The sequence below is a fragment of the Ostrea edulis genome, chromosome 2, assembly GCF_947568905.1.
Source record: "Ostrea edulis chromosome 2, xbOstEdul1.1, whole genome shotgun sequence".
Taxonomy (NCBI): Eukaryota; Metazoa; Mollusca; class Bivalvia; order Ostreida; family Ostreidae; genus Ostrea; species Ostrea edulis.
In genome coordinates this window covers 13125205-13152064 of record NC_079165.1, presented here as the reverse complement: position 1 = coordinate 13152064, position 26860 = coordinate 13125205, and the positions used below count along the sequence as shown (strand labels likewise).

Here is a 26860-nt window from a genome sequence, read left to right as displayed (position 1 = left end):
GTGGTCCATGTACATAAATCGTTATAAAGTATATAAGTTACATGCCGATGTTGCAATACTTTTATGACACAGTCACCTTAATATTTAAAATCTAATGAAATTAATTGATATGGAAACTTGAAACATACAGTGTACTGAGTAAGTTCAGAAGTTGGAGGAGCTGGAAATATTTTGTGGGAGTGTTTTCTTCTTTTTCTTAATGCATTGTAATTAGATTTGATTTCAATTCTTTTTGCGCCAAAACCTTATCCATCAATTGTAATATGAATCCATAAACTTTTTCTGCTGTATAACAGTGACCCAGTCAACAGCAATGTGTCTCATCTACGTCAGCACAGATGCATACTGGGAAATAATGGATGACCTCCATAAACCTTTAACTTAGAGTGTTCAATTGATCAAATCTCGTAATAGAAACAAGCAAATTAGATTTAGGCCACACTATTCAGTTTCAGGAGGTCTTTTAAGTTTATTATGCAACAAATATTTTTTTCATGTTCACTTCCTTGAGTTCAAGATAACGATGTCTGACTGTACATTTCATGATTTTCCAACATACTTACATATTATATAAGTTCTGCAATTTAATCATTTCCCCCCTAATAACCCAGGCAACTGATCCCTAATGCCATGCATCTTTATATTTCAATATATTCAAGTGTCCTCAAGATGAAGATTATATCTCAAAGAATGGTAGAATATTTCAGTGCGAGACTTAGAGAGACTCGAAAATGTTTTGTCAGGTGAGATCCAGGATCAGTCGTAAAAGACAATGTACAATCCCTACACAATACTGTCCACCTTATTGAGAACCATTGATGCTTATTCCACACAAATTAATATAGCTTGCAAGTCTCAAACAATTTCATCAGATTTCAAAGTTGACTATGGTGTAGATAGATTTTACTTAATCACAGGAAGGTTATATAGAATACACTGTACAGTGAGCGCAAGGCGATTCACATCAGGAGAATAACAAACAATTTCATGTTCCTTGTTGTATACTGGCTTTTTTTTATTTTCATAAAGAAACCGTATATAATAATGAACAAAAACAATGTTTTAATGAAGATCAGCTTCTCATACTGTTAACAATACTCCACTACAAATAATACAATGTTTAAAATCCTCATTAAAAATGCATAGATTTGCAAGTCTAGAATAAAAATGAAAGACATAATAAGATATTGTAGATTTGATATTTTTGGATATCATGCTGTTAAGAAGTAGATAGCACCGCTTTCAATAAATACAACAGTTATGAACATTTTCTACGTTTGAAAGCACCACTTGAGTCACTGTTGAATTAGCCTTCCATTTTCTAAAGACAATTGTTCACTGTTCTCTGTCCCAACATCACAGTCTGAAATCACTTCTCTGACATCAAAAGATTCCATAACAATGACTGTCTCAGAATCATCATCTAAGAGTCTTTGAGACTCGGAATGATCCGTTTCATTAGCTGACATGTTTCTAGCTGATACTTGAGTTGGGAGATTTTCAATCATTTTTTGTCTTTGTGTTCTCTTCTCTTTTCGGTAACAGGCTGCATACTCAAATGTTTCATACAGGGCCATTACCAGGCAAAAAATACTGGCTAACACCAGGAACTGTAAAACAATGGTAGTATTAATGACACTACTGGTTCAGAACTGCAATTTGTATTTGGGGATGATGTATCTAGATTATACTATTTATTTCAATATAATTCCAATGTTATTTATTACAATTGTTTTGATTGGACAAAAATAAAACTGAACAAGAGTTTATACATCAATAAATCCGAAAACGCGATGTATTTATACACGCCTGAAAACAAATAACAGTGCGGGGAAACTATTCAAATTTTTGCAATTGTTAATAAAATGAATGAATTGGAATTATAAGAATCAAACATTCTTTTTGAAGAATTTATTGATGTGTAAACTCTGGACATTTTACTCACAAACTTAACATAAAAGTGCTTCGCACTTTTATTCAGTTTGTGAGTAAAATGTCCGGAGTTTACACATCGATAAATTCTTCAAAAAGAATGTTTAATCCTATAAGAGCTATAGTTCTACATCTTATCTGTCACCCTATCTTTTCTCAGGTTACATAACTTATGTAGAATTTTTATAACAATGTATATTTTTTTTTGAAAAGTGAAATCCACAAATGCTCACAATGTGATATTTTTTTTTATTTTTTTTTTCACTGTTCAATTATATGCTTTACAAATAATTATAAATATTTTTATATTACAATATACAGTAAAACCTGGTTACAGCGAACAAGCTTATAATGAATTCACATGTACAGTGAAGTAAGTTTTATTCCCTGTAGTTTTAAAGCATGGATTTATTGGATATAACGAATAGAAATAGTTCATCCTCAGCGCTATCAGCCTATTTTACTGTATGATTTTTAAGTGTTTTTTTTTTTTTTATTATATAACTGTGTAAATGTATAACATATTGTCAATTATATTAAAGACCTTAGATACTCGTGTTTATATAATGAATAGATAAAACAAGAAATATGATGATTATAACACAATATTATTCCTAAAAGCAAAACATTCCAAGAATGAAGCCCCTTGTGTTTGATAACATTCCCTGTGTCCATTCCTCTCGATTATGAGTAAATCGAATATGAGTAAATATCCTAGTGGAACCCACAAGACATGTAAGGGTTCAACTTATCCTGGACTCCTGAGATTTTATAAAATCAATAAGTAAAGCTTATTGTTACCCAGAAGAGTTTATCATGAGTTCACAGTTACAGTGTATTTTTATCAAATTTTGTTTTGGTTCAGTATCAAATATCTACATATCTCAAAGAGGATATGCTTATAGGTGCAGTATATACAGTTGAACTTCGCTATCTCGAATACCATGGATATGTCGAAGTGATTTAGAAGTCCCAACCACTTACAGTATTCTTTAAGTATTTTACCCTCGATATTTCCAATCCTCGGATACCTCCCAAGTTTTTCTTCTCAGTCCCATCGAGTTCAAGATAACCAAGTTTGACTAATTTGTTGTATTGTGTGTACATATTTTTTCCAAAAAAAAAATTCTGTACATAAAATCTTGAACAGTGGATTAACTTCACTTTTTCCCGATTTTTCTTCTTTATATTGTCATATATTTTGTATTTATAGAAATTAAATTAATATAAAGCTATATATGATTTGTTATTGATACAGTGTATTGCATTGTAGTCCTTAAAAATATTGCATCACATCACATAGGAATCCGGGTTAGAATAGGTCCTCAATACCCCTTGCTTGCCGTAAGAGGCGACTAAATTGGGCGATCCTTCAGATGAGACCACAAAAACCGAGGTCCTGTGTCCCAGCAGGTGTGGCACAATAAAGATCCCTCACTGCTCAAAGGCCGTAAGTGCCAAGCATAGGCCTAAATTTTGCAGCCTTTCACCAACAATGATCACGTTGATCGATCTCCATGAGTGAAAAATTTTCAAGAGGGACGTTAAACAATAAATTAATCAATATTGCATCACATTACAGTACAGTACAGTGAAACATGATTATGGTGAATGCACTCATAATAAATTCACGCTTGCAGTGAAGTGATTTTCATTCCCCATAGTTTTAAAATATATCTAATGAATTTATTGGATATAACGAATTATGTTTTATAAATTATAACAACTCAAATTGTTTATCCTCAGCATTATGCTATTATAGCATGTTTTACTATACAATGGCTTTCAAGCATATTTCCATCTTTGTACAAATCAATTGCACTTCTAAAATTTCAAACAAATAACAGCATAAATATTTATTTTTTTTTGTGTGTATATACCGGTATACAGTACTTTGTGTACTTTCACATGAAATATTAGTTTTTAAAGTATGATGATGCAAGCATGATTTCACAAAAAAAAGTTCACAGAAAATTTTGAAGAAACTAAACTCTTGCCAACGTGCACAACTTTGCATTATATACTAATACCCTGCATGATAAAAAAAAATTCTAGTTTGCATTAACTGAAGGAGGAGTTAGCCTGACAATTTATGCACCCTATGTGGAAAGATCTGACGGCAGTGAAACAATACACCCAGATTTCAGTCACTGGGGCATGATGAAGGTTTCCCTTCCGGAACATTGTAGACTTTACCTTAAGCAAAAATGGATTTTAAGACAGCAACAAGAATTGGATTACCTTCAGTACTCTCTGAGACAGTGGTTGTTTTGGGGGTACATCGGGGCCTGTCTGGGGGCAGGGCAGTTGGTAACTATCGTTGAGATACCGACCATCCATCGCCTCTTGTACCCTCCTAAAAACCCACAATATACACGTACAATTTATCAGGTCTAGATGAAGGTAGTGTGGAATCTTTTAATTTCATGGGGGCTCAATTTTCATCCCACAAATTTTAAAGAAAAGCACAATCTATATGATAATTTACTGCATAGAAACTTTATCCACCAAATCACATCCAAATGAAAATGGTTATGGCTGGCCATAACCTGAAAATTGGCCCCTCAAATTTAATTGATTTTTCACTATACTAAAAAAAAAAATTATTCTGATCGAGTTGACTCCAGTAAAGAAATCATGATATATACATTGGAGAACAAAATGTGTAATTGTATCTCCATCATATGTATGTACTTTATTTTCTGATTTCAACTGTATCATTCATAATGTATATAACTGATGAGCTGTATAGCTTAAAGTTAATAAAGAATTGAATTAAAAAATATAATTATTTTTTCAAAGCAAAGTTTTTAGATTCTTCATAATTTACATAAATCAGTTTGAATAAAGAATTAAAGCCAATTATATCTTTGTATAATACACTAGCAATTAACATTGAATTCAAAGTTTTGAGATACTTAAAACAGATACCTCTTGCGGTCTGCAAACTGTTGTTGTGTTATCCAGGTCCCATAGAGTTTCAGTTTCCAGTGTTGAACAAAGCCAGCCCCATAGGTGGATGTGTCTGAAAGTCCAGATGTCAGAAAACAATAAGCCAATGATACAAAAGTTCCATAGGATATCTAGTACAACTTCTCTCAGATATTTTTATATGAATTACCCAATACATGTTTGTGTGTCTTGTATGTGTAGAATGTGCCAGTTTCGAGATACATCTGAGTTATTTCCCTTTCGAGAACCCTCGTACATAGTAAGGTGAAAAACAGTTTGTTTACAAGCAGGAGTGGGACAAATATTCATCCCTGCTTATTAAGTAGATGTGTTCAGTAAGTTTCTCATGTAGTTTCATCACCCGAATTTGACTGATATACAAACTAAGTAAGTGGTAAGTATTCAGGGAGTAATTAAATACATGGAATTCTTATTTTATCACGTTATTTTGTTGGTTGTTCAAATCATATCCAGGATATAGATCTATATTACTTGCAAACATGATATTGTTTTTCTGTTTTCACTTTAGCAAAACATTTCTCTCTATAATGTTTTGTATTTCCTGCATTTACATATTTAAAGAGAAGCTGCTTTTGATACATTCTATCGTCTTCCTCACTGACTGTATAGGTCGATCCATCCCTTCCCACTTGGGCATTCAAAGTTCCACTAAATGCACCTCCTATACAGAAGAGCTCTCATCTCAAAACTGGCATATTGAATCATAACATCGATTTAGAAAAGTCTTGAGTATTTCAACACACATGTACAGAAAAACATGGTTATAGTGAACCTCCAGGGTCAACTAAATATAGTTCATTATAACCAAAGTTTGTTATATACAATAACATTTTTGTTATTTTCCTCGCATTGGGGTCTAAATATTACTTCACAATAAGTGTGTTTGTTATAAGCTTGCTTTACTGTACCCCTGTAAAATCTCTTCAACATCATCATAATCCTCAAACTACTTAAAATAGATTCTACATGTAACATATAATTTTTTCTATCATTTCATTGGTGCATTGTAAATGATTTTGAAATTCAATCATTTTACTGTTCTCCACTGAGATACATGTACGTGTATATGTATGAACCAATTCTTACAAAGCATTTTTCATCAGAGGGCAGGACAACAACAGATGTGTAAAGTTTTACATCCGAACATACAGTAAAACATGCTTATAGCAAAGTGTTAGGGATGAATAATTTTAATTCATTATAAACCTAATTTATTATATCCAATAAGTTCATAATTCTAAAACTACAGGGAATAAAAATCACTTCACAGTAAGCAAGAATTTATTATAGGTGTGTTCACTGTAAACCATGTTTTACTGTATAGAAAATACTAGTATTGAACATATGCAGATTTGAATCATTGGCTCACAATTGATTAAAGGAAACACTGTTACTTATGTGTATATATACCATGATCTGTGATGATTATAGTCCACACTCCTACCGGATCCTCGCCCCAGCATCTCACAGTGCTAAAAGCCCAGTCCTGAAAACCAGCATCTGACCTACATTGTTATGAATAAAAAAGTAAAGCCTTTGATCTCTAAGTAACTTTATCCATAAAAATGATGAAACAGTTGCAGATGTATTTTTAAAAAAGTTCATACATGTAGAATGAATGAGACATAGGGATATATTTTATCTATATTAATGGTGGTGCATGTACCAGTTTTTCCAAATTGATCATTAACAGACGCAGTGTTTTAAACATGTAATTCAGAAATGGTATACAAGATGCATAAGCATTTCTGATTTCTTGCTTCCTGGTTTGGTGCATATACAACTTTTAGGAAGAAGAAAAGCTAGCTAGAATTTCTCATCAAACATGGTAGCTTTCCTGTTTTATTTAAAAATTTGACAAAAGTACTGCAATATGTAGAAAACACAAACCAGAATAGGTTTTGTATAAGGTGAACTGTTATTAAAAGCATGGAATTAAACACTAAATGTATTCAACAAAAACATGGAATTAAACACTAAATGTATTCAACTTTCAGTGACTGCAAAATCCTACAAATATTGTTTGTAGGTCTTGAATAAACTTTCTAATTCACCACATGGTCTTTTAATACTTAAATATAATTCATCATCATCGACATTTTGATTAACATGCAGGATTAGGTGTATCTTCCACAGCAGTGGGCTCCCTTCCAGGTAACTGGCTTGCTGCACGCATGGCAGACCTAACATTTGACTTCCAGGCATAATTCCAACACATAATCTACTCAAAGCGGAGCACACTAGATGATGACAAGGTTTAGTGTCATGCGTTTTCACATGCCTTAATTTCAGTTTACAGACTTATTATGGGTAAATGCTATCATATTATTTTTGTTTGTATATTCACTCTTTATATTTATTTATCATAATCCTGCATATTGAAACAAAGATAAAAAGAAATAGTTTGAGATATTTCACTAGAATGTTCAATCCATCTTCTTTCAATAGCATGAGTTAGTTCTGTATCCCACTGATAATTTCTTTATGTCATACCCAGATGTGCAGAGAGTGTGACCATTTCTTCAAGTTTCAATCTTCAAGTGGGCTCCTTTAAGTATAGAGAACTGGGGATGATTTCTGTGAAAATGATACCCCTCTCCCATCCCCACAGACCTTGCTCTCCTGTGCTTAGTAATCCCCTAACTCCTTCAGCATTGATAAAAATTCCCAGGACCATTTGCTGGTCAGTTTTCTATCTTACCGGTCAGCCTCTCTTGGAGTGGCCACTGTGGACCGAGTGCCGCTGGGACAGACCAGCACAATCTCCAATTTTCCTCGATAAGGGTGAGTGACTGTCACAAACAACTGGACATGCTCCAAGATGAATAAGTTCAAACCTGAGATATCCTCATCTGTCACTGGAAAATCAACAAGAAATATTTGATGATTTTAAAAGGCTTCACAGATACATTGTACCTATAAATATGGGAGTTCATACTAAAAGAAAATGTCTCTACTGATATACAAATGAAGTCGAACTATAAATGTTTACTATATCTATTTCTAAAGTTTAATTCATCTGAACCAAGTTTCTCAAATTGTTACATAAACAGGATACACTTTCATATTATACAGGACCCAACCAACAGTTGCTCATCTCTCAAGAACGTGGTTTTCTCTTTTGAGAAAGCAGGAAAGATCTTAAAAGCTCTTAAAATTTTCCAAATTCAGGAAAAAAGGACTGTCAGATATGAAAAAAAACAAAATCCTCAAACATATCTACACAATCTCTAACAGGGCCTTATCAATAAAATGGTAATAAGAAAAACATGATAATTGTTTTAAATTTTCATTATATGATCTTACAATGTATTTATCACTTTCATGTACACATGTTTTGCTGAACATTTTATGAGGTTTATTTACTAAATTATACATTTATTTCTATAGTATTAATAATAAATGTATAGTTAAATAAATAAATCTCATTTCTAATTAGATGTTAGTAAAGTATAAAATAACACATTGTACCCACTCTTGTCAGAGAAGATTTAATTTAAAAGATTTCTTTATCAATTTCAACAAAGTAAAATTTTCAAAACTCCTGTTTTGGCCCTAACTTTGTCTTAGGAGCTCATGGTTTGAACAAACTTGAATCGACACCAGAAAATAATCAAGATTAATTAATGAAAGAAAGTGTAAATCTAATTAAAATAGCAGTAACATAACTGTAATCATGAAATAGGATTATAATCTAATTGGAAAAGTCAGAATGTTGAAAATCGGGAAGAGACAGCACTACATTATGGAAGCTAGAACAGATCCAGCTATCCACAACTTACCTGTGTGTGTGATTGTCAATGGCAGATTGGTCCCTTTTGGAATTTGTCGGTGGATTTCATCACTAGAATACAGAAATGAGGTGATCCATGGTACACTTTCCCACACCTACAATCAAACATTTCCAGGTATGCTGAGACAGATGTTTAAATTATTAGTAAATTCATCACTACAATCAAACATTTCCAGGTATGCTGAGACAGATGTTTAAATTACCAGTAAATGTATCACTACAATCAAACATTTCCAGGTATGCTGAGACAGCTAAATTACCAGTAAATCTATCACTACAATCAAACATTTCCAGGTATGCTGAGACAGATGTCTAAATTATTAGTAAAATTATCATTACAATCAAACATTTCCAGGTATGTTGAGACAGATGTCTAAATTATTAGTAAAATTATCATTACAATCAAACATTTCCAGGTATGCTGAGAAAGATGTTCAAATTACCAGTAAATCATCACTCAGATCAAATACTGCAAGCATCTTACAGTTCAAGTGCCTTTGGTGAATAAAATCTTCCACTAAATTAAGCACATCACAAGATACCATCAAACCTCATTATCTCAAACTCAATGGTGCAAAGAAAAAATTTGAGATATCCAAGGGTTTGAGATATTGCAGGTCAAATATCTAACGGAAATGGAGTCAAGACTTCCAACTCACTTCGTCATATCTGTGGTATTCGAGATATCGATGATCCAGATACCGAACTTTAACTGTATTTATTGTTATGGGCTAACTTCTGTATAGTTACAAAACAGTTAAAATCAAATCCAAACTAAACAAGTAAAAATTTAAATTCCACTGAATATTGTACACTCCAAGTACATTTACAGTAAATAATTGTGTTAATTAGCACTCCATGAAAAAGCATGCCAGCGTGAAGCATTGCTGTTTATCCCTCACGTATTTTTTCAAAAATGAAGTTTATTTCGTATATTTCTATTTTCATTTATGTCAAAATTCTCTTAAAATAGACATACTTTATTTATCTGTACTCGTACACCCACATTGTTTACAATGCAACCTGTTCATGAGGAAATGGCTTTCATTACACCATGGTTTTTTTTTCTATTTTGAATTACTACCCCCTCCTTTTGAATTGGCAAAAAATTAACGACATTTTTTCTCAAATTGGTAAATTATAATGAAAAAATAAGTTTTGAACATTTTCTTGAACAGCTTCCTTAACTATTTTTATTTGTCCTGCCCGACTCATTTCGGGGATTTTTAACTGCTTGTAGACCTTCATATTCTGCCTAATAAAAATCATAGTATGATGTACAGTGTATGATGTATTACCTCTCTGTAGCAAATTTGTGATTTTTAATATTATTATGTTTCAAGTGTTCTGATGGGATGTGTCCCAAGGACCAAGGTCAACTCCTTTGATGGTGAATGGAAAAACAAAGGAAGATGTCACACAAAAATTTCCCAATATTTGTAAAGAAACCCATTTTTTTTATTGTGAATAGTACAGACATGAATACTGACTTTCATATTTCTGTGAACAAAATTTTCATCGGCCAATCTTTGCCACAGGTGTTATGCAATGCTGAAATGGTACTAAAATACCTTAGCTACTTGCTGTGTTGATGAAATCGTATTTAGTATAGCCCCTGCTTGCTCAAGTTACTGTGAAAATGAAATCATACTTGGTATCAATCTATTTTGTTTTTAAAAGTTGCTGTATTGATGAAATCGTACAGGTCTAGTCTTACACATATATTGGTAAATGGTGTCACACCTATTAATAATTTAAATTGCTGTGTTGAAGAAATATTGTACTATATGTACTAGATTTATGTACTACATTGTAAGTATGCTGATACTTCGGAAAACTTGCAGTGCAAGTTGAATTTGCACTAAGTACTACTTTCGATTTCATGGTCTTCAGTTGACATGGTTTTCCTTGAAAAACAAATTATTTTAGAAAGCCCAACTGAACCTTTCTGTTTAACTCTCAATATATAGTACTTTGCATTGTGGGACATTTTTAAACAAAAAAATCATTTGTGCACTCATGAATATATTCTCACGATGATGTTTTTAATGGATGTATTTTTTTTTTAACAATGAATACAAGTTTCACTTTCTATTCACTTATCAGTAACTCATACATATAATTTTCTTGATTTCAAATTGGGGAAAAATTGATTTCTATCATAATCTAATGGGTGGATCACTAGTTTTTGTGAGGGAAAACCACCAAATATCATCAGTATCTTAGCGCCAAAAAAAATGACTGTTACAATTTGTTCAGATATCATTTTAAGGCAAAAACATAGAAAATGTGAATATATAAATCTATCTGTTGACAGCATGTAATAACAACTACAAAACATGCACGACACTGTGTACGTCACTATTACCTTAGCTGCACTGACCAATCGCCAGGCTTTCATCACCCCAAACCCGTGTTTGTGACTGTGGTACAGTCCTGCCTGATTTCTCTTCCACTCTGAATGGTCTACATCGACCTGTAAAAATTGGGAGTGTTTACTTGTAATTAAGACTCAGATAGTCAATTTATCATCATAATTTCAATTTATGAATTCTGAACCTACAATGAATCAAAATGTCATTGTTTTTCTGTGATGAACACTCTATCCTGTGTCATAATTACGTAAATCATTCACCAGTATTTTGATAGATGGCATGTGGCCCCACATTTTTTTCAACTTATTTACAAACCATAAAATTTCTTTTATGTTCATAGCGGGTAAATCCTATAGCTATTTCATTTGTAAGAGAAAATTCAATTTGATGACAGTGTCCATTGAATGCTTTTAGGATGTGGTACCGTCCATTGAATGCTTTTAGGATGTGGTACTAACTTTCTGAGCAGTCAATATGATAAGGTATTGAACATCCCGCCACGTCAGACAGGGGCGAGTCTGTAACATAAGCGCCATCATCCCCGCCGCGAGGGGTGCAGCCGCACTGGTGCCGGAGTGGGAGGTGGTGCATCCACTGCCTCCCTTCATCGTCCAGTCAGTGGTCACCTAGAGGAAATATTAATTCACATATCACAAATCTTATCTACAATCGTCCAGTCAGTGGTCACCTAGAGGAAATATTAATTCACATATCACAGATCTTATCTACAATCGTCCAGTCCGTGGTCACCTAGAGGAAATATTAATTCACATATCACAGATCTTATCTACAATCGTCCAGTCAGTGGTCACCTAGAGGAAATATTAATTCACATATCACAAATCTTATCTACAATCGTCCAGTCCGTGGTCACCTAGAGGAAATATTAATTCACATATCACAAATCTTATCTACAATCGTCCAGTCAGTGGTCACCTAGAGGAAATATTAATTCACATATCACAAATCTTATCTACAATCATCCAGTCAGTGGTCACCAACAGGAAATATTAATTCACATATCACAAATCTTATCTACAATCGTCCAGTCAGTGGTCACCTAGAGGAAATATTAATTCACATATCACAAATCTTATCTACAATCGTCCAGTCAGTGGTCACCTAGAGGAAATATTAATTCACATATCACAAATCTTATCTACAATCGTCCAGTCCGTGGTCACCAACAGGAAATATTAATTCACATATCACAAATCTTATCTACAATCGTCCAGTCCGTGGTCACCAACAGGAAATATTAATTCACATATCACAAATCTTATCTACAATCATCCAGTCAGTGGTCACCAACAGGAAATATCAATTCAGATATCACGAAACTTATATACAATCGTCCAGTCAGTAATCACCTACAGGAGATTTTATTTCATATATCACAAAACTAATCTACAACTGGATCCATGCATCATGAGTTAAATAGAATGTGAAAGAGACAGTATTTTGCGATTCATGCTCATTCGGAGAACTTTAGTATTTTGTCATTATGTGCTAGTGTACCATTACTCATCTAACTGTAATTTAAACCATTAAAACAATTTTGAAGAGAAACTTTGAAATCCCTTTGTGAGGAACTTTTACATCCCTGAATACTATTGTAAAGTCAGTCATTTTCATTGGAATCTTTTACATCCATGAATTATACTGTAAAATCAGTCATTTTCATGAGGTTAAAGTTTTTGTTGCTTAAGTGGCAAGGACACATCCACAAATTCAAATCTGCCATGAATAAGCACAAAATTATATCCACTATGAATAAGAAAAAATAAATTTCCCATAAATAAAAATAATTTTTAAATTTGCTATGATGAAGAAAAAAATAAATAAGAGAAAGTGAATTAAAATGAACTGTGACTGCTCTGCCACGCTTATGAGCACGCTAAGATTTCACAAATTAAAATGAACTGTGACTGCTCTGCCACGCTTATGAGCACGCTAAGATTTCACAAATTAAAATGAACTGTGACTGCTCTGCCACGCTTATGAGCACGCTAAGATTTCACAATCCACAAACATTTAACTCTCTCAAAAATAAATAATTTTATAGTGAATGAAATGAAAACATCCGTTCATACAATGCTCCTATGCTGTGTGGTCCCACTGCTGAATGTGACGGCCAGCATCGAGGCACACTTCTCAGCATAAAAAGGCATATTTCCATCCTCATTAATCGCACCTTCAAAAAACATTAACATCAAATGTACTCCATATTTCTTTTCTTCTAAGTAACAGAAATAAATTTGCTACATGACAAGACATGTAGAACCTCATAAAAAATGGCTTAAAAAGTCAATTACCAAGGCTAATACAGTAAAATATGCTTATAACAACCAATGTTATAACGAAATCATGCTTACTGTGAAGTGATATTCAGTCCCCATCGAGAGGAAAGTAACAAAAATTTTATTGGATACAACAAAGTTTGGTTATAATGAAGTCTTTTTTGCTGGCACTGCAGATCCGCTATAATCATGTTTCAATGTATAACAAAGTCTGGTTATAATGAACTGTTTTTGCTGGCCCTAGCTCTTCACCATAACCATGTTTTACTGTATAACAAAGTTTGGTTATAATGAACTATTTTTGCTGGCCCTAGAGGTTCACTATAACCATTTTTTACTGCATCTATATTATCATTGACAAATAACTTCTGTTAAATGCTTGTAATACATGACTAACTGTATGTACAGTGTACTAATATTTTGTATAGACTAACCCACAGTGACTGTGTATGTACAGTGTACTAACAAGAGGCCCAAGGGCCTAGAATCGCTCTTCTGATAAATTGTACAACCCCACCATTTCTATTCTTAGCCTCTTAGTATTCTAAATCTTTAGTTAAATCCTAAGAATTCAAAAAAAGTAGGTCAATGTGACCTACTTTTTGGTTTACACATTTTGAGAACCCAAGAAATATCAACTGACAAAGTTTGATGATTTTAAGCCAATTAGTATCTGAATATTGAAATATAGCTGTCAAATTCCAATTGTAGGTCATGGTGACCTACTTTCTGGTCAGCGAACTCCGAACATGCAAGACCCATCAACTGACAAAGTTTGATGACTGTAGGTCAAATAGTATCTGAAATATATAAATATGGCCGTCCAATTCCAAAAGTAGGTCAAGGTGACCTACTTTTTGGTCAACACCCTTTGAACATGCAAGACGCATCAACTGACAAAGTTTGATGACTGTAGGTCAAATAGTATCTGAAATATATAAATATAGGTGTCCAATTCCAAAAGTAGGTCAAGTTGACCTACTTTTTGGTCGAAACCCTTCGAACATGCAAGACCCATCAACTGACAAAGTTTGATGACTGTAGGTCAAATAGTATTTGAAATATATAAATATAGGTGTCCAATTCCAAAAGTAGGTCAAGGTGACCTACTTTTTGGTCGACACACTCCATTGACTCAAGATGCATCAACTGTCAAAGTTTGATGATTGTAGGTCAATTAGTGACTGAAATATATAAATATAACTGTCAAATGCCAAAAGTAGGTCACAGTGACCTACTTTTTGGTCGATACACTCCGAAGACTCAAGATGCATCAACTGACAAAGTTTGATGATTGTAGGTCAAATAGTGTCTGAAATATAGTAATTTAGCTGTCAAATACCAAAAGTAGGTCACGGTGACCTACTTTTTGGTCGACACAAACCGAAGACTGAAGACGCATCAATTGACAAAGTTTGATGATCCTAGGTTTTACAGTGCCCAAAATATGCATCTAAAATTGAAAATGTGAAATTTGAATAGCTGCAAAATTCAAAAAGTAGGTCACTGTGACCTACTTTTTTATAAATATGTTTCAAGGCCTCAAGATGCATCAACTTACAAGATTTGATGATTCTAAACCTCTCGGTATTTGAAATAACAACTTAAAATATATCTATAAATGATAAGCCATAAAATTCAGAAAGTAGGTCACGGTGACCTATTTTTCAGTTGACGCATTTCAAGGTCCCATGATCCACCAACTGACAAGTTTTGATGACCATAGGCTTCAAAGTGTCCAAGATATGCATCAAAATTAATTTTAAAATAAATACCTGCAAAATTCAAAAAGTAGGTCACCGTGACCTACTTTTGAAACAACTTGACACAAGGTCCTAAGATGCATCAACTGTCAAAATTTGATGATCCTAATCCTTATAATGACTAAAATATCTAAGATTTAAGGAATTTGAAAAAAATTTAAATTTAGGTCAACTTTGAAGTGACCTTGAGACCATGCCCTTTGCCCCAGGGTAATGCCTTGAACAATTCTTAATCTACAACATATCCTCATCGTTATGTGTAAGTTTGGTGATAATCTGCCCTGTGGTTCTTGAGAAGAAGATTTTTTAGCAACCACTACTTTTTCTGTATTTTCCTGATTATCTCCCCTTGTTAAAGGGTCACATCCCTTTATTTAGTATGTATGAAAGCCCTTGGGCCAATGATACCCTGTAACAAATTTGAAAAAAATTGGCCAAGGGGTTCTTGAGTTATAGCCCTTTTTCTAAAAAGTTTACGCACACCGCACACCGCACAAATGGCCATAGCATTATAATAACAGTACTATTTTGTATAGACTAACCCACAGTGACTGTGTATATGGAATTGGCATAACCATCATAGTTACAGTTGTCTTGGAAATGGCCACCGTTTCCACTGGCAACAACATAGATGCTCCCAAATCCTTTCCTACCAAAGTCAATGCCATACTGCATGGCAGCCTGTAAAAGACAAGGGTTAAAGATTAAATCATTTAGCCAGTACATACTGCTTGGCAGCCTGTAAAAGACAAAGGTTAAAGATTATATCATTTAGCCAGTACCTACTGCCAAAAGCGAGTTTTGAGAAGAAATTTTTATGCTTTTTTTTTTTTTTTGGAAAACTTTAAAACACAAGGGGCTTCATTTTGTCTCTGGAAAATCATACATATGTATATGACAAAGCCTCTTTTTATAGTGTACAACTTTCAGTGATAAAACAGGCTTGATCCCTGAGCTTCAGAATAAAACAACAGACCTTGGCCAAAATGTGTGGTCCATCGACCGTTTTACCATCATCGTCAGGTCCCCAGCTGTAAAGTCAAAATACTCTTTTATACATAGTCAAATAAAATCATGGAATATTGGAATTAAACATCTGCATACCATATTTACATGCATGCATTAGGTCCTATATTGGGACACTAGAAATAATGGCTTGTTTTAGTAGATGTGGATAATTTGCTAAAAATGAAAAAGCCAAAATTTCTATTCATATCAATTCAAACTATCCACTGTATATATTCCTTGTGCTAAAGTTACTCGATATGCAGTATTTTGAAGATAACAAGCAAAATGAATAGTCCTAAATAGTTAATTACTTGATCAAAGCTCCAGCTGCCAAATACATTGCAACACATATATGTAACAATAAAGTAAGCATTTTGTAAGTTTTGCATGGAAATACAAGTCCCCTACTGATACAAGTCAAGTCGTTTATGTACTATTCGGCATGCAAGCCTAAACAATTGACACTTTGTTGTTATGTTGCTAAATGAATCCTTGCGTGGTGCAAGCAATTTTTTGTTTACAAATGTTTGCATCTTTAAGTGGTATATTTCATATGTTATAAATTGGTTTGGGACAGTTTACACTTTTTACAAACCGCTTCGCATTCTATAAGCATAAACTACCCCAAACTAATTTACAGTATATCATATAAAATATTTTAAAAAATCAAATTCATTCCTTAAGTAAAAACTTGTACGGGCTATGTATCATTTAGATTTAACCTCGTTTATCTTACAGTAAAAACTTGTACAAGCTATGCAGGGTTTGACACTAAGGCACGTCCGACCGACAGAGTCTACTAAATGATAGGTCCGGTCGGGTAAAATGTCGATTTACTGGTCCGACTGGTCGTGTTTAAAAATAAAAAAATTTAAAAAACTTAACTTTAAATCATAAGATATTTTATTCTTTAAAAAAAAACTGTAAAGAGTTTACGAGCAATTTTGATCCGCATTACATAATCTCTATTTTTAGTTCTAATAAGTCGCAGTCGTAAGTGATGTTCTACGACATCTACACAATGTTAACGTGTGTAAAGTTATGTTTTGGTTAGATAGAATTCATTTTCATTAAAAAAAAAAAACCAGTTCATTTGATTTGAATATAAAAAGGTGTTTATCAAATAAATGAATTACATCGTAAACAGCAATTTTTCTATGTTTACATATGTGCGGGAAGGTCTATATTCAAATACGATTCCTCGTCCTCAAGGAAAGCAAAAGATGTCCCAAGAAAAGAAAAAAAGAAAACATTGAGAAGAAACAAAGCAGGGCTTATGAAATAGAAATTAAAAAAAAAAAATATTGAGGTCATTTTATTCTAAATAGATTAAAGAATTTCCGTGTGGGTAAGAATTTAAAGAAACTGAAAATATAATTGAAAGTATATAAAAGCATCAAATTGAATGACGAGACTAAATAATTTTTTGAGACAATTAAATGCATTTTAGTGCAAACGTGACGTTTGTAATTTAAATCAACTATTTAGATATGGAGAATCATCATATTTTTTTCTGGAGAGTTGGTCAGGGCTAGTGGATGTAAGGTCAGGTCTAGCAAAAATCATTTGAAGTAGCCCGATTGGTCTAGTGCTCAAAAAAGTTAATGTCAAATCCTGCTATGTATCATTTAGAATTGATTTAGATTTAACTTTGTTTGACTTTACCTGCAGCTGTAAATATCATTGATTTGTAAGTTCTTGTTAAAGGCTTGAGCTTCTAGACTGTCTGTCATTGGTCCATCAAGAACCTTCAGACCTGAAACCAATGAAACTCATAGTGAAAATGATATTTACATTGTACATTGCTAGGAATTTGAAATCTTTGGGCGTTAAAATTGACCACAAATAAAGGCCACATGTGCTTTGCCAAGTTTGGTAACACAAAAACAAGAGGCCCATGGGCCACATTGCTCACCCAAATCACCTTGGCCCATATTTAAAGATTTTCCATACATATTTGCATGTAAAACTTTGATCCCCATCGTGGCCCCAACCTACCCCCAGAAGGTATGACTTATACAAACTTGAATCTGCACTATGTCAGGAAGCTTTCATGTATATGTAAACTTTTCTGGTCCAGTGGTTCTTGAGTAGATTTTCAAAGATTTTACCTATATATTCACATGTAAAACTTTGATCCCCTATTGTGGCCCCAACCTACCCCCGGGATGTCATGGTTTTAACAAACTTGAATCTGCATGATGTCAGAAAGCTTTCAGCTCTTCTGGCCCAATGGTTATTGAGAAAAATAATTTTAAATGACCCCACCCTATTTTTGCATTTTTGTGATTATCTCCCCTTTGAAGGGGACATGGCCATTCATTTGAACAAACATGAAAGCCCTTCACCCAAGGATGCTTTATGCAAGTTTAGTTGAAATTGGCCCAGTGGTTCCGGAGAAGAAGTCGAAAATGTATAAAAGTTTACAGACGGACAGATGGAGAGACAGTGGACAACTGACGATGAGAAAAGCTCACTTGAGCTTTCAGCTAAAGTGAGCAAAAAACTAGGTGTCCTAGCTAAAAATGGCAATCTTAATAGGAAATACAGTAAATGATGGTGGTCACCTGAAAACTTTGCCCCGTACGCCACTCCTACAGCACAAAATGAATTCGGAACTGCTGCTATTTCCCCAGCACATCGTGTTCCATGGTGATTAGAAGCTTTTAAAAATAAAACAAAACTATACTGAAACTAGCATATATATTATAGCTATAAATCTGAAGTTACATAGACCTGTATAAATTTATGTCTTATACATGCAAGGGCTGTTCGATATGTAATGTGTATTGTACCACAGCACGATAACGCTTTGCACGATTTCGTGGATGATGATACTCTTAAATAGCTCTATTCAATACCTTTCCAACAGTATAAACACGAGCCTTCAGCTTCACATAGTTTTAAACTTATAGTGATTTCAATAGAGCCAGTCGTTGACCACTGTTGTAAAAATGGTTGGGAAACGGGTTGAGAATATTTAAGAAATTAGGGCTTATATAAGTTCGAACAAAACTTGGTCATTCGGTAATGCAGATTTTTACTGAATTGGGGAAAGTTTATGGGTCTGATAAGGTATCTTATGAGACAGTTCGTAGGTGGAGAAAGAAATTTCTGACTGGCACAGAGTCCATCAAAGATGCAGCAAAATTTGACCGACCTGTGACTGTAACAGGCAACGCAAAAATGTCTCAAAAGTCAGGAGTGATGGAGAGAGGAACAAAGCGTAATCAACCGTGGGTTTCTGACGATGGTTATATATAGCCTATATCAAACTATTAATCATTAGCTATAGATAGCCTATATTAAACTATTAATCATTAGCTATAAATAGCCTATATTAAACTATTAATCATTAGCTATAAATAGCCTATATTAAACTATTAATCATTAGTTAGTGCCTCTATAGGTACATAGGAAAATCACTTTTATGGGTGGTCATCCTAATTTTTTAGTGCCTTCCCCCTGTCCCATATACGTTTTACTGGAAGAACCCTAAGTTAAACATAGCTTGAATTAAATTATTGATCATAAGTAACTAGTTATATATAGCCTATATTAAACTTTTAATCATAGGTTATATATTGCCTATATTAAACTTTTAATCATAGGTTATATATTGCCTGTATCAAACTATTGATCCTAATCACAGTGTATACACAGCTTGTATTACTGTAATTTCCTAAAGATATGTGAAGAATTTATCACGTACTTTCGCAAGAAGCATCACCCGCGAAATAACTTTAGTATTCGCTTTTTTTCATATTGCTAAAATACATGGAAAAACTCTTGATCAACAGAGCACTCGTGAATTTATGTTCTCACAATTTGACGTCTACAAGTCATTTTGCGATATCGAGTACTCGTGTAAAGATAGGAATTCCCATGGTTTGTGGTTGATATGATTTATATTCAACATGTGTGTTTTCTATCCCCGAGTCTTGGCAAGGGGATAGTAAACACTAAACACACAACGAGTTGGAGATAAACCATATCAACCACAAGCCATGGGAGATTCTTTATATCACGTGTTAACCCCCTTATTCATTTACGTTACTGAATTCTTGGGATTTTTGCTTCCTGACATTTTGTAAACAAACTACGAAAAATTTACGTTTATTTGTGACATCACAAATGGCGTAGGAAAACATAGTGTAATGATCTTAAAAATATTATATAATAGCTGATATCCACTGGATAAAGGAGTAAACACGCGATAAAATAAAAAATATAGTATACTATTTATCTTAAGTAATTTCAATTAAACTTTTAAAATCACAAGTTGTATAGCCTGTAATAATCTATTAATCATGTTAATCATTAGTTTTATATACCAGTATACCCTGTGTTGAACAATGTTTGTTCTAGTTTTTGACTAACCTTTTGAGGCACTTGGTAAGGGGTCAGGATCCTCAGAATTCAGGTCCCAGCTGCCTGCACTGTTGTAATTGTCTCGGAGGTCAGGATTGGTCCATTCTACACCGTCGTCAACGACAGCAACCGTGACCCCTCGACCTGTGATGTTTCTCTCCCATACACCGGTCACATTAATGTCCATATTTCTTTGTTTGTGATTAATCTATAATGTACAAGTATTATGAAAAAGTTTTAATATAATTTCTGAGTTGCAGACACCTTTCAAATGTATTGATAAAGTTAGGACCATTTCACATTCACCTCAGACTCAGACAAGGAGGTGGCACCCTGCTGAGAATGGTGTGTCATTGACCTGTCATTCAGAAATAGTTTGGACTAGAAGACATTCTGACAGATTCACTAAACCCTGCATTTTGTTTCAGTGTTGTTCAATTTGATTAGTTCTCGGCAAAGCAATGTGTGTATGAAAGTTGAAACCTGATGAAATTCACCTGTTCGCAAGACATACGACATTGAAAAGTTATATGAGATTGACAAGCGCACAATGCTTACGCCAAGGTAAATTTGAAATGGTCCAAGTTTTCATGGATTGAAGCAAACTAAAACTACAACCTAACCTAACCTAACTTTATCCAAGATAACCTACTGTTTTCTAAAGTAAGTCACATTCATCCTCCTTAACTATCATCAGACTATTTACTATAGTCTATTGTTCATACAGACTCAGAAGTTAGAACATTTCAGGCAATTTGAAACTGTGTACCAATATTAAAACAATCTGTTTGAGTACACTGTTGGAAGTTCGAGGTAAAAAGAAGAAGTTATCACATGAAGCATTCAAACAGCTCTACTAAAGGGGAGTAATAAAGCAATTTCATCTTAAAAATGTCAAGGTTGCACATAAAGAATTCTATTCTTCTTGGTTACAGAATAATTAAAGTGCAGATCTTTCAACTTTATAAAAAGATTGGATGAATTTGTGCAGTCATGAGCATTAAAACAATTCACTGATGATCCAAGTTTCTCTATGTTTAAAAGATAAAGTGATTTCATGGTCTTTACCAGATCCGGTGCAACAAAATGAACCTCTGCACATCATTGATGCACAAAAACACAATAGTGAAAACTTAATGGACAAAAACACAATACTGAATACTTGATGGACAAAAACACAATACTGAATACTTGATGGACAAAAACACAATACTGAATACTTGATGAACAGAAAATTACTTCACTGGTAATGCTTGACATGAATCTTTATTGATTATTCTTGTGTTTGTCATCTAATTAGCTTCTGAGTTCAAAATAGAACATTTTAATTACTAAGTTACATAATCAATGCATACTGTTCAACAATAGACCAAAGGCTGAGCATGCATCATTCACGTACAAGAAATTCTTCTTTTTTTTTCTTCATATTTTAGCACATAGAAAAACACATGACAAATCATTTTACACAAACTACCTGCACTTACATAAAACAATACATGATATAAATTGATATTTCACAAAATACTTACAAGATGCCACTGCAATTTAAAAAATGGATCAGAAAATTGAAGATGCAGCGTTCTCTTGGTTCTTTTTCGGACATTTTGCTGACTGAACCATTCCACCATTGGGTGAGCATTTAAACACCGAGACAGAGAGTCTTGGATGAGTTGGAAAGACGACCGTGGGACGTGTGCGGTGTAATGGTGATGAAGGAGTTTAACATGAAGATTTCTACCATCTAATTTTAAAATGGATGACACATTGTTAAAACTAGAATCAAAACGATGAATCTTGTCTATATCAAATCCTAATAAATACGTGTCTTGTAGGGCGTCTATAGAGTGCATATGCACTAACACACAGTCATCTGCTATCTTTTGGGCAAGATGAATGTCTGAGTGTAAATTTTCGGTGTCATGGGAAAACTGGAGAGTTTTATCTTGGTTCCTGGAGAACCCATTCTGTGATGAAATATCCGCAATGATCCCACTGTCCACTGGTTTAAGCACATCCTTTACTTTCACTGCCCATATAAGGGAATGTTCTACTTTGTCAACGTGTTTTGGAAATGGTACTTCTTTGGCAAATTCACTAATAGTTTGGGGCAGTGTGCTTAAAATAATGAACAATCTAAAAGTGCATCCATTATCCACTGACATTGTGGAGGCGTCATATCATCTGAAAAAGAAAATCTTTAAAAATATCATCTTCTATTTTTTCTAAAAAAAAAAATTTTTTGGTCATTATAGATAAAAATTTATAACATGTTTATGAGAATTGTATCAGATGAACAACTTATAAGATATATACTCATCTTAAAGTTAACTTTTGTTTTTTTTTAATTTAGTTTCTTTAGTGAAAAATTGCAATGTTATAGCAAAATGATAGAGAGAAAAATTTAAGTGTGACTCCAACTCATGATATTGACAGTCTAACAAGTCACAACATTTAAGGGGATGAGGAATATTTAACTAAATATGGTGATTTAATGTAATATTTAAACAAACTCTCTCCCTCTCTTAGGCTCTCTCATAATCCCAGCCCTGTATTGCTGTATTTCTACTAAAAATTATTCAAATTAGAAATTTAAAAATGGTTCTTTTTAGTGACTGCATCTCGTGAATTTCAGCATGTTTAAATACAAGTAAACAATCTTAAAGTACCACACAGTAAAATCTCAGCAATGAATCATCAAGAAATTCAAATTGTAAAAAAACATCACGACCCTTACCACAATACCCATTTTTATATGCTGCAGGTAATACGTTTGAATTCATTTCTTATGTATTCAACCACGAAAAAGTAAGTAAGGTCTGTAATAGCATTGATAACTCTCTGTACAATGACTCATTACAAACAAGTAATAGTGCATCTACCTGTTCATAGGTGACAAATTCAAAAGTTATGGTACTTCCTTATTTTACTTTAATTCTAATTTCTCCCATACAAATCATTACAAGAACGTTAAAGTGCTCATCATCAAACAACAAATTCCTCTTAAACTAAAACAATGGGGTGCAACTAGGAAGTCTTTTATATGTTTGATTGAACATAACAGAATGAAATATCTAAATCCTCTTTCAATTCTTTTTCCAATACATGTAATTGAAAGTTATTTACGTCTAGTATCCCAATACACTGAAAAGCTTTATAAATCATTGTAAATGTGGAAAAAAATCAGCCTGAATTATGGACAATAAGAATTAATTAGCCATCACAGCCTAATATCGGTTGAAATTTGTCTCAATCTGATTAAAATCAGATCTTTGATCCGCTCCGTTATTGTCATGTTGCTACGAAATGTAGTGACATAACAATAATCGAGCAAGAAATAACAATTATAATGGAGCAGATCAAAGATATGATTTCAATCAGATTGGATTTGGCTCAGCTGGACATTTAGAGTGACGCTTTCACCGAATCTCGGAGCAGTCCTTCATAATTCGTGTCCAGAAATTCACATTAACACCGGTCAGTTCTACTACGTAATTTATGCAATATTTTTTTTACTAGTAATAGGTAGCAACTGTCAAGACCTACTGTATATCAATAAAGAAAAACCGACTATAGGAACTCTTCAATATCAGGAGATAAACAAATACATTATGAGAGTCTTCATCAGAATGGGAAATTTGGTAAATGCTTTCATTTTGCAATTTTTACACCTAGATAGTAAGTGTAGAGGACAGTATAAGAGGGAACTTAAACTGACTCATTTAGTAAGCTAGCTTTTCTAGTGAAGTGATAGAGTCTCTCTCTTGATCACACAAGTTAAACAAAGGCGAGCGTGATCAGCACTTGGCTGGGTGAACGCTACATGTTACAAAATGGTGGCAGAGTAGTGACTCTAGTGTTTGGTGGGACTTCTTCAGGTGGAGTCTCTTAGGAGCTCTGGGACTTAGTGTCTATGTACGGATGTGGTTTCGTCTGGGGACGATGGGTGGTTGTTGTCGGTAACGGCGGATAGCGTTGGTTAAAAAGTGCCAAACATTTAAGGAGAGCTTGTGCTAAGCTTCGGGACGAAGCTTCCCTGAGCAGGGGGGAGTGTAGCAGACAGTGTAAGAGGGAACTTATACTGCCTCGCTAGTGAGCTAGTTTTTGTAGTGATGTCGTAGAGTGTCTCTCTTGATCACGCAAGTTAAGCAACGGCGAGCGTCATCAGCATTTGGCTGGGTGACCCCTACACGTTAACAGTAAGAATGCAGCACTTATAGTGATAGTTTAATAGTCAAATCACTTACAAATCTAAAGCGAACAGCCATTTAAAATAAGTGTACATTAATTACAAGAACCCGCCAAAGGTGTATGTGAATTTCCAGACATGAATTATGAAGGACTGCTTCAAGATTCAGTGAATAATATCACTATCAGTCAATATATCTATAATCTAGCCGAGCTGAATCTCGTGGGGATTAACCACAGCCATGCATGAACAAATATCTGTAATGAGGAAACCACAGGCATTGGTGAAAAATTACTGCTGAGATTTCAAAACTGTATGTCCCCAATGATTGTTCATAACTGAACTCATCAACATGTTCACAGCTGAACTCACCAACATGTTCACAGCTGAACTCACCAACATGTTCATAGCTGAACTCACCAACATGTTCACAGCTGAACTCACCAACATGTTCACAGCTGAACTCACCAACATGTTCACAGCTGAACTCACCAACATGTTCACAGCTGAACTCATTAACATGTTCACAGCTGAACTCATCAACATGTTCACAGCTGAACTCATTAACATGTTCACAGCTGAACTCACCAACATGTTCACAGCTGAACTCATCAACATGTTCACAGCTGAACTCATCAACATGTTCACAGCTGAACTCACCAACATGTTCACAGGAATCCATATCACGAACACAAATATTCACGAATCATTTGAATTAAAACATGAAGAAAAAAAAGACAGAATGTGTCCAGATTAGTCATGATCAAAGGAAAATAGCCTACCTGATCGATCATGCTCATGAACTTCTTTAAACACACATTAACTAGTTAGTAGTTTTCCACTAATGATTCAATTTCTCCCAATTTGTAAAATCCGACCAACGTTATAGAAGATCAAAGTCAGTGAAAACTCAAATCGCTCTTCCTGGATGTAGTTCAAAAGACTAAGCAGATGAGCCAGCTGTAGATAATGTAAACTACAACAGAATTTATTGACCGTAGCGGAATATAAACACGCACACAGTCACTTACAGTAAATACAGAGCATCTGTTGCTCTGTGACCCTATAGCAGATCGAATAGATATACAGTTGATGCAATTTCAAGTCTAAACTTTTCAGTGAGTATTATGATAATCTTATCAGAGATATTAAACATGAATACGTAACCCACCTGTGTTAACATCGAAAGTGAAAGTAAATCAGTTGTAGAAATTATCAACTAGTACCATGTATAATTCGTACAGTTGTTCTCTACAATCATTGGTGATATTCTTTTGTTTATACCACTGTTGGTCATAAAGCTCATTTGTGTTAACTTTATATGTATATACAGGGGGTGGATCCATATAATTTTCAAAGGGTTAGGGGCTGGGGTTGACTTGCGACCCAAGTTAATATCTTTTCCGCCTTAAAAACAAGAAAAAACGAGAGGAAGCAATGAAAAAGAATAGATAAGAAAGAAAAGGAGGGATTAAAGACTCCATATTGGAAAAAAATACCATTTTTGTTTAAAATATGTATAACCAAATCCGTGTGCTGTAAGATGGAAAAGCACATTATCCACAGCCACCTTAATTATGAACTTCTTTGAACAGCACATCTAATTTTCCCATAAGGAAGACCGAATATAAACATCGTTTCCACATCCTAACCGACTACCAACATGGCTTTAGGAAGAAGCGACCCTGTAACTACCAGCTGATAATAACCCAGGACCTCGCCATGGGCATCGAAAATTCCAGATCGATGTGCAGTCCTGTTAGTCCCACCACAGGGGCTCGGTTGTCAGATATTGAAGTTTTGTATTATTTGTTCCCGAATAATAAATTGAAGTTTTGCATGATTCGTGTCCGAATAATAAATTATATAAATAAAATCCACCACCAAAATCCGCTTTTTTCGAGGTTTCAAAAAAGGTGTATCATGTGTACATTGAAAAAAACCATTGCGGTGTACAAGGATGCCTGCTCAATTGGATCCGGAATTTCTTGTCTGGCAGAATTCAACGAGTGTATTGGTAGAGGGCCATTTCTCATCAAACCGCATCTGTTACATCCGTAGTGCCCCATGGAACGGTTTTCGGCCCTCTTCTATGTTTGGCATACATCAATGACCTACCTTGAACCTTCCAAAGTGAGCTCCAGTGACAGATTATTTGT

General features: G+C 34.1%; 1 protein-coding gene across 2 annotated transcripts; it reads right to left on the bottom strand.

Annotated features, from left to right (window-relative positions):
* Positions 1-990: 990 nt before the first annotated feature.
* LOC125679267 (proprotein convertase subtilisin/kexin type 7-like) lies at positions 991-25914 on the bottom strand. Of its 2 annotated transcripts, none has more exons than XM_056156139.1 (16): positions 25873-25914; positions 22045-22696; positions 20525-20723; positions 18712-18807; positions 17810-17900; positions 16113-16167; positions 15679-15817; positions 13167-13267; positions 11532-11699; positions 11067-11174; positions 8688-8793; positions 7607-7763; positions 6316-6410; positions 4864-4957; positions 4174-4288; positions 991-1610 (listed from the first exon to the last, which is right to left on the bottom strand). In XM_056156139.1, exons 2-16 carry the CDS (start codon positions 22675-22677, stop codon positions 1296-1298), a joined length of 2472 nt encoding a protein of 823 aa, XP_056012114.1. In that variant the 5' UTR covers positions 22678-22696; positions 25873-25914; the 3' UTR covers positions 991-1295. The 2 variants fall into 2 exon arrangements, with proteins under 2 accessions (XP_056012114.1, XP_056012115.1); XM_056156140.1 differs by having other exon boundaries at positions 25484-25896.
* Between the last annotated feature and the right edge of the window lie 946 nt (positions 25915-26860).

What these genes read in the sequence shown, in the direction of transcription:
- LOC125679267 (XM_056156139.1), bottom strand. Translation starts at nt 22,677, where the DNA reads ATGTCAGTGGATAATGGATGCACTTTTAGATTGTTCATTATTTTAAGC. An exon ending in GACCACACATTTTGGCCAAG is followed by an intron (nt 15,818 to 16,112) that starts GTCTGTTGTTTT and finishes TGTCTTTTACAG; the next exon opens with GCTGCCATGCAGTATGGCAT. An exon ending in TCATATTGACTGCTCAGAAA is followed by an intron (nt 11,175 to 11,531) that starts GTTAGTACCACA and finishes CAATTTTTACAG; the next exon opens with GTCGATGTAGACCATTCAGA.